The 18,091-nt window shown below is 36.3% G+C and overlaps 1 protein-coding gene across 2 annotated transcripts in view; it reads right to left on the bottom strand.

The window, feature by feature from the left end:
* Nucleotides 1-18,091, bottom strand: part of csmd1a (CUB and Sushi multiple domains 1a) — a 500,785-nt gene that overhangs the window by 55,534 nt on the left and 427,160 nt on the right. For both annotated transcript variants that reach the window (XM_051125525.1, XM_051125526.1), the window contains exons 33-37: nt 17,475-17,570; nt 14,774-14,977; nt 10,126-10,250; nt 6,226-6,322; nt 59-163 (exon numbers count right to left, since the gene is read on the bottom strand). In XM_051125525.1, coding sequence (XP_050981482.1) covers nt 59-163; nt 6,226-6,322; nt 10,126-10,250; nt 14,774-14,977; nt 17,475-17,570 — 627 coding nt within the window. The remainder of the gene's footprint in view (nt 1-58; nt 164-6,225; nt 6,323-10,125; nt 10,251-14,773; nt 14,978-17,474; nt 17,571-18,091) is intronic.

The following is an 18,091-nucleotide window of genomic DNA, read 5'->3' as shown; positions in this document are numbered from 1 at the left end:
ACCAAGGGCAGAGGGTTCAGGATAATGAAAGCACCATGGTGACATGTTCTATACTCACTTTTGTACTCAAGGTGAAATCCAGCCGCGACGACACTGATATCTGTATGGAAGTGCAGGTAAAGCTGGTTGGAGGTGCTGTTCAACAAGGCTGGAGCCGTTGTACCTGGAAGATAACACCAGAAAGGGGCATGAGCAGGAAAAGGGCTGGAGTTATCACACACACACGGACAGCGTGTTCTCATTCCAGCACTCACACACACAAACACACACTAGCTAAATGATGAGTGTGTGCACACATGCAGGAACAAAAGGGCAAAGGGAGGTAAGCAGCTGTTAATCACGGCGGGCGTATCGCTCTCGTGAAAGACTCGCCCGTTTTGGACATCAGCCAAATGAAACAGAGTCAAGTAAAAAGGGATGGCAAAAAGGAAATGTTTGACAGGCGCTAGTCATTGAAGTGTGTCGCTATCCTTCTGAGCTCTCAGGGGGGGAACTTTCATCATAGCTCAGACGGAAGAGTCACTTATCATCAGACTAAAAAGCAAAACAGCTACTGCCACTCTGGATTCGAAGCAGAGGATTTTCCTTCTGCTTATACATATATGGACAGAACTAATATAGAGTGTGACATCTTTAATATGTGGAGAAATGTCATGAATACAACATAACATCCTTAAAGTCAACATGAAACAGTGCTGCAGTGCTACTTCCATAATCTGACATATTTCTGATGAAACGGGAGAGGAAAACTGCTGGCCGGGACTTGATTTTATCCTTCGAATTGGTTGAATTGTGAAAAATGGGCATTATGAACCAGAATGGATTTTTTTTTTGTTTTTGTTTTTTCTTTTTCTTACCAGACACTTATTATTTTTGAAAATGTTTCTTTGCACCAAAATAGTTACAATTAACTTTTTTTCTACCCTTTCCCTTACATACAGAATTCAACAGGCTGTATCATTAAGACATTCCTGCCAAGTTGCCGAACACTGAACAGGCACTGATAAGTAAATGTGGGCGGACATGTGTTAAAGAAATGTTCTGGGTTCAATACAAGTTGTGCTCCACTGACATGTGGCCTGATCTCAATTACCACACAAATAAGTCGTCTCTCAGTCCCTCAAAAAACAACAATCAAATTCACTTACAGTGGAAGTTTATGGTACATAGCACTGCTCTAGGTTAAATACATACAGTTTGGAAAGAATCGCAACAAGACAGGCAGTGAAGATAGATATTGAGCAGTTCCTGTTTAGTTTGATAAACGCCATGCAATGCAAGCATCTGGATGGTACTGTTAAGTAGGTTAAGCTATTTGTCAGAGAGTGTTTCTGAATTTTAATTCAGCCTATCTGCCATATTTTCCTGCACTGATTGATCTGAACAGACAATGTAGATATCGCATTTAATGTTTGTAACAAATTCACTTCAAATTAGAACAGGCCTTCAGGCTTAGCAATAAATAAATATAAATATACATATATAAACTATCAATAAACAATACATTTGTTCCATTATTTAATAATTTTTGTTCCATTATTTAATAATTTATTCAATAAAACACATTTTTTCTATTCTCTTTTGTTAGTAGCTCAAGTCAAATAATATTAATAGATACAACTTTTGATTTTAATGAAATTTTGAAATGTACATTAACTAAAATTTACTTGCTAGTTTATGTTAACTAATGTAACTAACGTTAAGAAATTAAACCTTATTGCAACGTGTTACCTTCTCACTTAGGGCAACATTACAGGCTGCAAACGTAAACCAGTGCATTTGAAGAATGAGATTTATAATGTTAAAAGACTGACAACTGTATCTCACAACACAATGGTAATACAGGAAGTGGAGCTCTGGCACAAAAATGAACATTTCTGCAATGCATCACATCAGAATCCAACATCTCAGGCTCCCGCAGGCTTCCCAGCTTCTTTTCTCCTTTGAGCTTATTTGCTTTTACCCATATTCTTTTTATCTCCCTGTGGGAATGAAGGTACAATTCAAATACTGTGTAAAAGTAAATAAGGTTGGAGTAAACAAGCATGTAAAAAGAATCAACAAATACTGTTTATAGTATTCAGTGCCTTAGTACGCCGCCGCATAGCGACTTGGGATGAATTCTTAAATACACCCACATAGCCATGGCATGCGCTTAGAGAACTGTTTAGTTTGAGAAGAAAGATTTCTTTCAAACTCACATCTGTAGCGTTTATTCATACATGGCTTGTTTATATCTTTACACAAATGCCCAAAATGGTGTCATGCAGTTGCCAGGAAATGTTCCCCAGCATCTTTTGCATTTAAAACATCCTGCCGTTCTGACTGCTAATATTCCAGTCGATCCAAGTCCAAGTAAATTAGACTGATGACCGAAGCCTGAAAAATGCTACTTTGCGCTTGAATGATTTGACTAATAATTTTTGGATGAAGTTTGACAGCTTCGTAGAGCTCATCCAGTGTCCAGCTATTCAGCAGTCTATCATCTCTATTAGGGACAAGGCAATCTAGAGAGGATCTTAAAACACTCAAACGAGACTCGGATGAGCTTAAATGGACTTTGCCAGACAGAATATGTTACACTTACAGTACTGAATCACATTGGATGCCAAATAGGACAAGGAATGATGCATCCTCACAGATTAGGGGGATTTGAGAAAAAGGATTCTTTGCGAAATACATGCCCACGATTGGAAAACTGCTACAGAGCGATATTCCTTCTAAGCTGAGCACTGATGTTGCTCCCGCACAGATGGAAAAAAAAAAAAAAAAAGTTGCAAGCAGAAGGCAGACTCTTGCAAATGTGTGGGGTAAAAGCGAGATGAACAGGCAGCTTTTGAACTGGAGTCCAACCACATGTCCATTTATTTTCAGTGTGCAACTAAAGCTGTGGGAGATATTGAGCGGAAATGTGAAGCACCGATTAGTTTGTGACACGATCAGCACAACAATACAGAAACTACAATACAAAAAAAAAAGTATAGAATAATCTAAAATAATTAGCAATTACACAATCATATTTATAGAAATAATGTGATTACTTATAATTGGAGTAACACTTTACACTAAGGTTCATTAGTTAATGACATACTAATGCGTTATTAAAATCACAAGTTGAATTTTTGTCAACATTAGTTAATGCAACTGTGAACTTACGCCGTGTCCTAACCACATGTGACGCGACAAGATTCCAGCGACAAGCAATTTAGGTGTCCACACCACAACGCGACGCTACACCCTGCGACGTGACATTAATCACAGCCATTCAGAAGGGCAGAAGTGCACTGCACTCCCAACGAAATAGGTTAAAAAAAGTTTACAATCTAATTTACAAATATTAAATCTTTATAACATTATTAAATGTACATACTGAGTGACTGATACTGTTTTTGTTATGGATTACACTTGTTGGTTCGCACTGAGTTCACAGTTTCAGTCAGTACACCTTTGCTTTCATTTATTTTCAAGATCTGAGGTTTCTGTTGTAGCTTTCAGTATGGCTATAAAGGTCACAGAAAATGAAATTCAAACTCACATTAGACACATTAAACTTTGAATAAAGCACATAATCCGTACCTGAGATTATCACTGTCATTGGTTTGTATGTTGTTGTTCCAGCCGCAACGTCGCGGAAATAGAAACCGTTTCTAAAATAGAAATTTGGCGTGTCGCTGTCGCAGCTAGTTAGGACAAAAACTCAGATTAACATGGAAAATATACTTTTTTATTGCATGTCGTGGCATTGCTTCGCGTGTAGTTAGGACACGGTGTAACATGAACAAAGCATGTATTTTTATTAACCAACATTAACAAAGACGAATAAATAGTGTAATAAATGTATTGTTCATTGTTCGTTCATATTAGTTAATACATTAACTAATAAAAAAATGACAGTTGAAGTGTTACCATAATTACTTATAATTATTATTTTGACTATATATATGTATGTATGTACACACACACACACACACACACACACACACACACAATCAGTCAAATGTTTGGAATAATGCTTTTTTTTAAATAAATAAATAAATATATAAATAAAAGGTCTTTCATGCTCACCAAGCCTACATTTATTTGTCAAATATACAGTAAAAGCAGCAGTATTTTGGAATATTATTACAATATAAAATTAACTGTTTAATTTTCAGCAGTCATTTAGTTTTAGTGAAACATAATCCTTCAGAAATCATTTCAATATGCTGATTTTGTGCTAAATTATTATCAATTATTACTGGTGCTCAATTATTAAAAAAAGTTCTTATCATCAAAGTTGAAAACAGTTTTTGGTGCTTTTTTTTGGAGACTTATTTTTTAAAAACATTACAGAATCTTATCAATTTATGCTCACATGATCCCAGTCCCTTTCGGCCAAAACGGGTTGGGATTGTTGCTGATTTTTGTAAAATAAAAAGCCTCTTTTGGGGAAATAGTGATTATAGTCTGATCTCAACCTTTTTTTACCTTTAGAATCATAACATGCAGCCAGAATTAGGTAAATAATGATAGTGATATCTTTTAAAGACACGCACGCACACAAATGCATGCAGTTGTAATTAAATTGGTATTTGTTGAGCCGCAATTAATCCCGAATGATGAAAAGTGTGGGGAGACAGAAACACAAAACATATCTGACAGTTTAATTAAGGGTATTATCCTAATGGATTTGTGACTAGAGGAAGAATGAAACGACCGATTGTGATGGGCGAGTGTGCGGGGGATATAAAAGGCGAACACGCAGGCGACAGGAGAGCGAAGAGTGCATTTTAATGGGCAGCCAAACACCATGCCTAATGACACTGGCTCTTGATTCCCTGCCATGTCTTACCAATGCTCACAAATGACTCTGGGCTTGTATAATTTGGACCATTGAGATCTAAATGAGGGGAAATTACCGTTTTATCATCAAATTCAATCATAGACTGGCGTCAGGTGTCTCGGGAGACCGGGTGAAGATGGTTTAGCATTTAAAGAGCTTCTCGGCTTTTAAGAATATGGCTTGGGGAAGGTGAGGAGTGCTAGACAGTGTGAAGTGCCACCGAACACATGCCTTAGAGCAGACGGAGCTCCCTGGCTGGGTGACCTTTCACCAGCATGCTAGTGTGGCACAGAGGCGGAGTTCATTACAGTCGTGTTGAAAGTGTAGCTAGAGGCCTGGCCACGATTCTGTCTACTGGGAGAGTCCCCAAAAAGGTTAAGCCTCCTCTCTCAAAGGAAGATCTTGCCCCGTGTTCTTAATCCTGCTGTGTGACTTTTTTTATTTTATATTTTTATTGCATTTTTTATTTTTTTATTTTGTGATGTAATTTATTTATTTATTTAGCTTTTATCTAATTTGTCTTTAACTGATTTGTTTGACTTTGCATATTTTAATATACAGTTGTTAAAACTGGGTAGTTGGGCCATAATGTGGCTTTTTGTGGACTTTTTTTTTTTTTTTTTTTTTATCAGTATCATGTTTTAGGCTAACATTTATATGAATGTTGAAGGGAAATCTTAGGTCATGCAACTGGTCTTTTTATTTATATTCTATTTTCACTCATTTTAGTCATTCTTTTTTGTCTTCAACAGGCAATTTTTAAATTATGATGATTTTTACATGTTTACATATGTAGCCTCTCAATTATTTAAATAAGTATATTTAATAAGTTTAATAAGTATTACATTTTAACTATGAATTATTACTACTATGAAATAATAATAAGAATAATATTTTAATAACATTTTTCTGTAAAGTAAGAGAAAGCTAAACTGTACACATTAAAATGTAAACAATAATGCTGACATTTATAATACTCATAACATTCAATCTTTCAATTTTAAACATTCAGCTTTTTGGTCCAGAACACTGTGATAATGAATTGGGATGGAATAAATGTGGCTGGTGGCTTTCCAACTGGAACCCAAAAGGGTGTAAGAACTGATATTGTTAATCAACCAAATGTAAAATGAGAGCATTCATCTGTTATGTAAGGGATGGCACATGGACAGCCTTCCAGGACTGGAGCTAATTTCAGCACTTCCAAGAATCCAGGGGCATAAAACCAGTGTTGGGTATTGGCTCTCAGTTTTATTGCAATATGAAACTGTAATGAGCTATAAAGAACTACATGATATGCAAATGAGCTTTAGGAGAACTTCTGTAAATCAGATGCCAAATCACTTCAACAGACTATTATTGAAATAAGCAATTAAAAGGGGATTAATAAAGACAATACGAACCTGAAAAGCTCCCAAGCTTTGGAGCTGTCATATCGCCACCGTCATAGATTTCTAACGAGTCCCAGTTATGCTCAGTGGCAAAGCTCATGACTTGAATCTGCCAAGAAAATAGAGACACACATCGTGAAATGACACATGCTATACTTTTGCAGCACTGCTTATAATCGTAGCCAAGGTTTCTTTAATCAAAAACAATAATTTTGTTTTATGTTTTGTGCTACTATACCTTAAACACATGAATATGTAAACAACTTTACAGTGGAGAATATGTAGAGATTAAATATTAATCTGCTTATGGATGTGTTAATATCATTACTATTTCCGAAAGATACCATTTTATATTATTATTATTATTTTTTATTTATTTATTTTTTTTAGTTTAGTTTTTATTAATGGTCTATCTGAACTACAGAAGTAGTTGTTAAATGTGAATGATCACACTTTATTTTAAGATCCAGTTCTCACTATTAATAAATCATTAACTACAGCTTTTGCCTCAATAAACTCCTAATTTGCTGCTTATTAATTGTTAGTAAGGTAGTTGTTAAGTTCAGGTATTGGGTAGGATTAGGGATGTAGAATATGGTCATGCAGAATAGGTGCTATATAAGCACTAATAAACAGCTAAAATGTTAATATTAGGCATGCTAAGTAACTAGTTAATAGTGAGAATTGTTGCTTATACAAGTGTTACCATGTGAACATAACTGAACCTTTTTTTTTTTGTATTTTTGCACAAAAAAAAACATTAAAATAAGACAAAAAAAACTGTCTTATTTAGTATAAGATGCTCTAAAAAATTATGTCTGCCTTTCTATAGTATCAGTAAATATAGTATCAATGGAGAAGTACTATTACATACATTACACTATTGCACTGCTTTCACTTCTATGAATTCAATTATTTTGATTATATTAATATTGATTATAACAATTTTAAAATATTGAAATGCCACAGCAGTCAGGAATTTTAAAATTATTGGTATTGAATGCATTTAATAAAAAAACTCAACCCAGGCTCACTGGAAGTACATGCTTGTGGCAAAATTTCTCCAACACCGTTATTACACAGATTACTGCACGGTTTACAACAGTTTCAAAGTAAAATGTTCAGTGAGTGGCGCTAAAACACGCATTTAATACGTGACTGCAGCCATGTTTGTATTACATTTATACAGGCACGTGTTGCTGCGTTTTTATTATGTTGCTTCAGGTGCGTATTGCGGCGGTTCAGAATTTAAATTTGTGGGGAGTGACGCTAAAATGTTAAAGCTCTATCGTGTTGTAGGGTATCAGAGCGAATCAGACAAATGGAAGATTCGATCAGAACATTTGGCTGAAACCAAAGAGCCAAATTCCACAAAGGGGCCCAGAACCACGTCATAAATCTGTCCAGGATACCCTGGCGCCAGCCAGCCTGAAGTAAGCCTAACCAACTAACTTTCACAGCTTTGAACAACTTGCAACATTAAAACAAAAGAACACAATTATTGATAATCCCATCTCAGGAAGGAGATTATCAATATTGGGGCGAGAAACCCAAGATTAATGGTCAAAGATGCAGCCCATCAGGACCATCACATGAGGAAACTTTGTTGGGTGGTGCTCCCCCACCCAAGACAAGAACCAGACCAAGTTTCTTCTAAATTCCTTTGTTCCTTGGAACATGCCCTTAGTTCACAGAATGGCAGAGACTGTCCATTTTACCTAAATATGCACCAAAACGATGCTTAAAAGGACATATGAATGAACATCAGACCATTGCATAACTCCCTGCTATGTATGCCACCCACACATTTGTCTATTATGTTCTAATCACTCGTTGTGTATGTCCTTTTTAATAACTATTGAATAGCTTAAGGGTTTATATTCATGTTTGGTATGTATGAGTTTGAAAATTCATGCTTTGAATGTTTCCACCAATCAATTCATTGTCAAATGTGTTGTATTCATGTTATAGGAATCATGGCCAAATTATACTCTGCAAGAGCGGGAAAATTCTGACCATGTGACTGATAAGATAACATGCTGATTTATGTTTTGGGAGGAGAAACATAGCAATATCCTGAGTTAAGACAACATCTAATTGGTCAAGACACCATTTTGGGATGTGTCCAAAGCTGAGTTTAAAACCACAGGACACCATCAAATTTTGCTTTTAGCTATTTCCATCGCTCCTAGCCATGCTTTTAGCTTTTAGCTTTAGCTTTTAGCTATTGGTTTAACCATTGCTTTTAGTCAGGCTCTTAGCTTGTGCTTTTAGTTTGTGCTTCGTGCCATCTCTTTTAGCCATGCTTTTTGCCATAATTTGCCGCTGCTTTTTGCGTTCTTTGAACGCTTCCTGGCTTGCACGCCAGCCACTCCTCTAACGAAAACATGAGGAGACCGTCACATTTCTTTCTTTTACTTTAATCTTTTCTTTCCGTTGAGAGTTTCGTGTTCTAAGTTAAGTTTTGCCGCTAAGCCGTGTCTCAGACTTCGTGCCTGCCTCAAAACTTCAACCAGCGTACACGACTCCATCATCCAGCCAACGCCCAAGACATCACCTCCAACGACCACGGACTTCCAACCAATCAGCAACCTTGGGGAACCCCTTTCTGCAACGACGTCATCAAAGGAAACCCCTTAACACAAAGGCAACGCAAGTACAACCTCCAGATTCTAGCTGAACTGAACTGGTGCATTAATATAGCGTTTAATAACCTCACTAAGAAACTCAACGCCAGGGTTAATTAAATGATTGATGGTTGTTCAGGTCTAAGCAATTGCATATACGTATGCTATAAACTTGGGATTTCACATTTTCACTCTTCTAAACTCATTCTTTCCTCATCTCTCTCTCTTTCTGCAACTTGTATGAATGTGTGAATGCGCGTCTATGTGTTAGATTAGTTTATATGTCTTAGGTTTTTCCAATAAATTCCTATTCATATTGAAAAGAGAAGTATCTTGTGTTTTGTGCTTATAAATTAATGTCTTAAACTGCCGACCTTGTTACCGTGCTAAGAAATAGTGTTTTCACTATATTTTGGATATTAGTATCCAGTACAGTGTTGATGTTATACGGCTCGCTCAATGAATCACTGACCGATTCATTGATCCGCTGTATACGGAGATTCTGTTCAATCTTAAATGATTCCCTTTGAGCAAAATTGACTTCTGTAGATCCCCTACAGTGTTGGAAAATACGCTAAACCCAACCCTAAACGTACTCGATAGTGTTAACGAAAGCAAAATTGATATTAAAACACATTAGCTGATGCAACCTTTCTATTTCAACTTCCTTCCTTATCCTTATTTTACTGGATTTGTAACGGAGCTCCTCACAAGTGCCACGCGTATCGCATTTACTACCGAGTAAACATACTGCATTAGAAAACCCAAATGTATGAAGCTACATATGTGACACTAACGTTCAAAAGTACCAGTTTTCAAATCTCACAGCATTTTAAATTGTTTTGAAGTCATAACATAATATTCTGCAAGTAACTGTGTGTAAATTAGGCTTTCTTAATGGAAACTTCTCCTCTAGTGTTCATTTCAACTGGAAACTGCAGTGATACACACATATATGTACGTTTTTGAATTTTGCAGAAATGTAAGTAGAGGCACGTATTTCTAGTGAGCCTGGGTAGCAACAATGCATACAATGCCAATCAAAATTTTTCTGATTTATCTTGGCTTTCATTAATAGGCATGCTCCACATTTGGCATCTCTGTTGGATCTTTTACATAAAACAAACAGTACTTTGAACATCATAAAGCATATTATAGAATGCTAAAATTAACCTGTGTAATTCTCTCCCTTGCTGTGTGCAAAGGAATCTTTTCCATCTTATCATTTCAGCAGGTGTAGCTTTACTGTGTTTGATGAGTTCACACGTGGCTCTTTTGTACTTGCCTGGATACCAGCTCCTTCGGTAACAATGATTTTCCACACACAGTTCAGGCTGTTCCCATAAGGCTCCGGGAACCCGGGGGAGAGGATGGTACCTCTCCTTTCTGTCAGATTCCCGCTGCATGGGACTGTGGAGCAAAACAGAGGCAAAATGAGCTCATGCTGAGGATGGAACAGTACAAGTGCCTGAACTGAGTCCTGTGAGAAAGGCAGCAGACTCCTTTGACACAAGATGCGATTACGCCCGAGGTAACATGAACCAAAGCCATCATCACCCTTCTAAAACATACATTCTCTGCATGAGAAATGTCTTTCTGGGAACACTTTATATTTCCCAAGAAACAATCTTATGTCACTGCCTTTGTAAAGCCTTTCTTTTTTTTCTAGCTGTAGAAGCCGAACAAACTATTCATAACTCAAGATGATCAACAATCAAAGTTGACCTTTTTTATTGCTTGTTCCTGGCCTTACTTTAAACAATTCATGGGTGCATGTTATTATATAAACACACACACACACAATCCTCAGCCTATTCTTGTTTCTGAACCTCGCATTGTGAAGAAGAAGAAATATGAGAGGTTGTGTTCAAGGCATTTCACTTTAAAATACTTAATGTAAGAAACCACAAAAAATGGAATTTGCTGAAGTGCTGTGAAATCAAAATGTACCTTTTTAACGCACGTTCCTGGAGTGATTCCTTTTCAGATGACATTAATTCAAGCTTTTAACTGCTCCTCTCCAACTACCTGACACATTCTGTTATGATTTTTTTCTCGTTGAATATCTTGTTTCACTCTTAATGTCAGATTACAAATTATGGAAGCAAAATGGGTTAGGCAAACTATTTCATGTGTCCTGGTATTTTGTACAGTATGTTGTGTATGTTAATCTTTTTCTATTGATGGGCATTTAAAAATGTATTATTCCATTTAATTAAAGCTCCAGTCCATAACTTTATTTTGTTAAAAATAGGGCTGTCAGTTGATTACATTTTTTGTATCTAATTAATTACATGATGTGTCGATTAATTGATCTAATTAATCGCAAAATAAATTTGACTTTGAAAATACCCACAAAAGACTATTTAAAGCTATGTTTGTGTTAAATGAGAAAGTATCAAGTAGACATTACAAATTGTATCTTTAGAAGGAAATATTTTATTTGATTCAACATAAAATTTATTGCACATATACATTTTGGCTGCAATGGCCTAACGTAAACTATGGAACATAAAATAAGATAATTTGAGAAACATCTCAGTATTTGTACTCATAATAAAAGTTATTGGTAACCAAAACAGCTTTGTTACCAACAGTCTTCAAAATACTTTCTTTTATGTTCCACAAAAGAAAGGTTTGAAACGACATGAGGGTAAATGATGACAGAATTTAATTATTTTAGAACTATCCCTTTAATGTTTTTATTATTATTATTTTGTTTGTTTTAATTAAATGATACTCTAAATAAGAAACTAAATCTGCCAGCAGGTGGCGGTAAATGTCTTTATGAGTCATTCACTTATTCGATTCGATTCGTTCAAATGGCTGATTCATTCAGGATTGAAGTAAATGGCTCTCTTTGTAAATGGGCATTTGAAACATTGATTCACATGATTCGTTGAAAATGCGGATTCATTCAGAAACTAAACACCGCTGTGTTGGTCGGAGATGCGCAACAATTCTGCTATGGCTTCAATGGTAATATGTTCTCCGCAAAACTGAGCAAAAACACATAATATAATGTTTAAAATATAACACAATATCAACTTCTTATTTACTGAACTGTTGTATAAAATCACATTTAAGCAGCAAGCAGCAAGAGCAATATGACACGGGTGCTGATTTTGTCCCGATCTATCTTGTGATCAAAATCAGCACCCGTGTCATATTGCTCTTGCTGCCCATGTGATATTGTGCGATATGTGATATATATATAAATGTGAGACAAAACACATACAGGGGCATTTTTTTTTTGCATAAATATCTTGAATTTTTAGGCATAACTGCATAACTGCATCGTATTTGTCAGCAGTCAACTATATGAAACATAAGATGTGTATAGGTCTGGGGGCGGGGCCAGCGTGTCAACTGTGTTAAAATATTTTAATCACATTATTTTTTTCATAACTAATTAATTAAGTTAACGTGTTAAACTGTCAGCCCTTAATTTCTGAGCCAGTATATAACCAGCCAGTGTTCAAAATTATCTCCTTACCTTAGCCCGATTCACAACGGTAAAGGTCATTGCACACTGAGTCAGAAATTTTCGCACGTAAAAAAAAATAAATACGACCTCACGTTATGTCAATCATGTTTACCCACTCTCCGAAACTTTCGTTCGTCATAAAAAAATTCGGATCGGGTTTTCTGCGTTTTTCGCATCCGTAGCAAGCATTTTGAGAGGTGTTTTGACAGATCAGAGCCACCGCACAAGCAAACGCCAAAATCCAGAATTGCGTCTGACGCGTTCATTCACTTAGTCTCGCAGCACAAAGCACTGTAAAAGTTCCTTGTACACTGAGTTCACAGAAATTATTGGCCTTCTTTATAATGTGTGGCTCCAGTAACGCTAGCAAAGCATCAGAGTTTACTGACATTTTGAAGTAAAACTTGGAATCGGGATAATCCTGCAGCTCCTTAAGGAGGTGCACATAAAAAGTGTTCTCTCCTTCCTCTCTATATCTTATAATTGGATGGACCCAATATGTCATTTCTTTTTCTCTTTTTAAAAAGAGCATGGACAACAAAATCATCCTCACTGCTTGAAGATTCCATTGTGTATGAACGGATGAATTAATACGCATAGTATTTAGTGGAAAAGTTTCTGTGCGTGACAAATTTTTAGAATGACAAATACGAAAAAACGCATACGAAATTTTCTGACTCAGTGTGCAGTGACCTTAAGGCTGTAATAATGTATTCTAATTTAAATGGCACTTGTAAGTTTTTGCGGGAAATGCAAGCATGCCACAGTTCGTCTTTGTGTCATTATGTCACGTCTGTAAACATCCCGGCTAGTAGGCCATATCGCATGTGAGGATGCTGCAGGTTGTGGATCATTTAGAGCAGCTGGAATTAATCAACTTTCCATTTTGATGGTGGATTGTAATCCAGAAAGGATTGTGTTAATGAAACACATGTAAGTGACTAAAATTTGATTATATTCCAGTTTTAAAATGGCATCTAATTACAGAAACGTTTCACAGAGAACCAGTTCTAAGGAAAATAAATTAGCTTTTTGTGTTATATAATAAAATTCGAATGGTATTACAATTAGAGATTAGACTACACAGAAACTGAAATATACAGGTAACGCTAATACACACTAAATACACAGTCACGCAATGCTGATTTTGTTAACATTAACAATTTGAAAACAAAGTATAACAATAACAATAATTTGCACGGTTTGACATGATCTGAGCTAAGTGATCGTTAGATTTAATTCACCATTGGTAGCGCAGTTTATTGCAGTTTATTTATTTTTTTGGTAATATTTTTAATATGGGGACCAATTCTTACTATTAACTAGTTGCTTATTAGCATGCCTAATAACACACTGCCTGTTTATTAGTACTTACAAAGCATTTATACTACATGACCATATTTTACATACCTAATCCTACCCAATACCTAAACTTAACTACTACCTTACTAACTATTACTATACAGCGTTTTAGGCAAAAGTTGTAGTTAATGGTTTATTAATAGCCATACAGATGCCGGACAACCTACGTAAAGATAATAATTCTGCAAATAAAGGTTTCAAACAGAGATGGTGAAAAAGAGGCAAAACTTACAGACTGTAGCTTTAATGTAGATGCTTTTTCAGCATCAGATTTTTGCGGAGGTTTCTTTAAGGCATGAAGAAAACACTTTCCTGCAGCTCCAGAGCAATTAGTTACATGACATTTATGGCTCAATCTCTCTCCATGTCAGTACTATGGACTGACCTCCTTGTTTAAAGCAAATTGGTTCCAAATGGTGTTTCATGTTGACTTTAATTCATGGATGAAAGGGGTGAATGAGGAATGTTTTTTATGTTGTGATTAAAAAGCTAAATATATTTAATTTCTATTAATATTTAATATATATCTACCTTTCAGTTTGTAATTCCTATGAAAAACTGGAAACTGAGATTTGAAAGCAGAGCAAAATGAGGATGTGCCTCAGGAGTGATAAAATCGTGACAGCACTATAGAATACGGCGACAGCTAAATGCTCAGTATTAAAGCCTGGAGGTTACGGCTTTGAACTGAAGGCTGTGGCCCAGAGGCCCTTGGATTCGGCTCTCGGCCCCTTGAGGATGGCAGTATAGAAGGAAACATTAACTAGAGGCCTGACATTTTAAATCCTCACAGAGGCCACCGCCATTTCGTCCTCCAGCAGGATTCTTAACCCTTATTAGTTACCTCAAGGTTAGTGGAGACCACGGGAAACTCATACATTTACATTCTCTAAGGACTTGAGAAAATACAGGGCTATAAATCAACATCTGAATGATGGTTCCTGTTAGCAAGCATATAAAAGTCAAATGGAATTTGTACTATCTGTGCTGCTTTATTTCTAACGCTCAGTCACGCTGAATTGTTTAGTCCTGAATAAAACATGACTAGTGTGCATTTTTCTTGGATAAATCCAGGCTAGCTTACCTATACAATTCGGGATGGTGTCATTCCACTGTGCCAGCGCGTTAGGGACCGCGTGACACTTGATGGCTTTGGATCCCTGGAGAAGGTATCCAGGGTTGCACTCGAAACGAACAATGGAGCCAGCCGAGAATTCTGACCCGATCCGTCTGCCGTATCTGGGCTCTGGGATGGAGCTGCACTGTGTATCACTGGTGCGTGGAACAGCTAGTGGACAGAAAACAGATCTCTAATCAAAATGGGGCAGACAGAGGCTTGGAAACACACCAGCTCTGTTTCAAAACCTAGTAAGCTGCCTTTATATTGTTACAAACAAACAAAAGATGTGCTTTTGAACTTTCTCTTCAGCAAGGAATCTTGAAAAACACGGTTTTCATGAAAATGCTTGTTACACTTTACAAGTTTCCATTTTTTAACATCAGTTAATTACATTAGTTAATGTGAAATAATGAAAAAGAAATCTAAAAGTTATTAACCTTAATTTATTTTCATATCAACATATACCAATACATTTTTTAAAACCAAAACATTTACCTTTTAATATTATTTAAAGGAGCTAAGTGATCACGAACTAACACTCAACAGCTGTACTTTTATTAAATAACGTTAACAAAAATAAATTCTAATATATGAATAGAATTTAATGAATTTAAATATTAAAAGATGCACAAATAATGCTCCTAAATGACTCAACTCATAACTGATTTCAGTCGAGCTTTCCAATACCGTGTTGCTAAAATAATGACAAATTCTACTTTTAATGGTTGACGAATTGACATGTTTTTATCTACTTTTCAGGACTGAATGAATTAAAATCAACAGTTTTGTCTTTAGAATGACACCTATGTAGCTTCTGAAACACAGATAACATTCCACATTTGTAACCTATTGTAGAGCCCAGTGCAGCGGTATAGACTATTTTAGCACTCTTTTTATAGAGAACCTACATATAAATTTATCTAGCACATGTGTATAAGCATCTTTATGACCCTAGCACAGAGAACTTTGCTGGTTTTGCTGTTTTTACTTGCGAACATTGTAGCAACTTGGTTCTCTGTTTGTGCCTTAACTTTCATCTGACGGCTGTGAATATATAGGAAGAGGCTGGTGGGACCATTCACCATCACCTGGATGCCTCCATGAGCCAAATGAACTGTCCTAACTGTCAGAGAACATTTCTCATACACCCGCTGTTCTCTCTGTGCCCATTGCTGTACACTATAAAACGGCGAGGAGAGATATAAAGAGACATAGCAGGCTTGCCGCGGTCTGCGCTGTGAGTGTGTGCACACGCTGATGCGGCCGTGAAAGATTCCTATTGTATCTTTTTATAAGGCAGATGATAAAGGGAGTTAAAAAGCGTAATTTATACAGTAATTTACGACATCTTTTAAAACGAGAGAAAATGCCTCGCATGTCCTGCGGCATGCTGCTGCTGTCTGGGGAGTCTGACACTTAAGGGGTGAGTCATTTAAAGGAACAGTACACTAAAAACTAATTGCTCAAAACTTACTCCAATGTCATCCCCAAAAATAATACACCCAATTAACCAAAATTAACTAACAATGAGTAATACATTTGATACAGTATATATTTATCGTTGTTAGTTAATAAAAAAATAAAATAAATAAATGTTAGTAGCTCAGGTCATTGTTAGTAAAAATCATTGTTAAATCATTATTAGTAGCTCAGGTCCATTAACAAACATTAATAGACATTTCACATCAATAGAAACTTTTCATTTTAATAATGTATTTGTAAATGCTGAAATCAACTTTAATAAATGCTTTAGAAGTGTGTTTCATTGCTAGTTCATGTTGACTTATGTAAACTAATGGCACATTCAACTGGGTGTTAAACTTAAGGTTACATTTTATTTTAAAGGTCCAATTCTCACTATCAGTAAAACCATAAACTACCACTTTTGCCTCAATTAACTCCTAATTTGCTGCTTATTAATAACTAGTAAGGTAGTTGTTAAGCAGCTAGTTAAAAGTGAGAATTGGTCCCTATACTAAAATGTCATCAAACTTTAGTTTAGGGACCAATTCTCACTATTAACTAGCTGCCTTAAGCCCTATTCGGCATAACCATATTTTAGATCCATTAATCCTACCCCATACCTAAACTTACTATCTATAACTAACCTTACTAACCATTATTAAGTAGCAAATAAGGAGTTTACTGATGTGATAGTCATAGTTAATAGTTAGTTAATAGTGAGAATTGGTTTTCAAGCTAAGTATAAAATAGCTCTGAAAGTAAACCAAAGTGGCAAAAAAAAAAAAATAAATAATACAAAAAAATAACTGCAAGGCAACCCTCAAAATACTCATGAGAATAGCACAGAAATCATTCTCCTATTCAGCTTTACTCAGAGCTAAATGCATTACAAATTATATCAAATTCAAGCCCCTTCCTCATTTAACTCTATTGTGTATTGGTTATGACATTGTGATTGCGGCTGTTAACTTCTCTGTGTGAAATATAAAGGCTATTTCCCACAGTAAGCGGGCTCAGGCATACTGATCAGCAGGCCGCCCCTACACTTCAGAGGCACGATTTCACCCTATACACGGTGCCAATATATACACAATGCAAACACACTAAAGGCTAACTGAATGTTTCGAATTTGAAGATTAAAAACAAAGCCTTGGCTCTGCACAATGACCTGTTATTGACTGAAAGTTGAGTGCTCGCTTACCTTGGTAAACAAAATGGAAACCTTTGGCGGATGGACCGCTTTTTGCGCTGAATCTCAGCATGATTTGGTTTGAGGTGGCCAGGGGCAAGGTTTCTCCTGCAGAAACACAATATGGCAGATGTTAAAGTCTCTCAGAGTTGCTTGTGGAGGCAAATGTGCTACAACAAACTGTAGTCTTAAGGTAGCGTACATGACGGATGGCTTAATAACTCAGATCAGCCTCCGGGGCAAGGGTAGAGAGAGCAGGTCAGCAAGAATGGGCCTAAAACTGATGGATACCAAAAGAAATACTCAGGCTGTCTGTTGTTGCATGTTCAAAGATGCGATGGGTAAATTAAAAAATAAATAAATAAATAAAAATCCCCAACCAAAAGGATGACTTACCCTTGAGCTAAACTTTGAGCATTCAGATCCAAAATCAAAGGGTATTTTACAAAGTTGTATCCAACGGAAGAAACAGAGTGCTGATATAGATGGCGACCGAAACACTACAGTTGAGCCTGGAGGGTTAAACACTCTAACTATGAATTGAGTGGCCTGTCAGGATTTCTGGCCCACTGCTCACAAAGCTGAGATAGAAATGATATGAATTTACAGCGCTTCCCATGGGAGAATAG

Source organism: Labeo rohita, chromosome 13 (genome assembly GCF_022985175.1).
Source record: "Labeo rohita strain BAU-BD-2019 chromosome 13, IGBB_LRoh.1.0, whole genome shotgun sequence".
Classification (NCBI taxonomy): Eukaryota; Metazoa; Chordata; class Actinopteri; order Cypriniformes; family Cyprinidae; genus Labeo; species Labeo rohita.
Note: the sequence above shows the minus strand (reverse complement) of the source record. Positions and strands in the feature narration are given on the sequence as shown.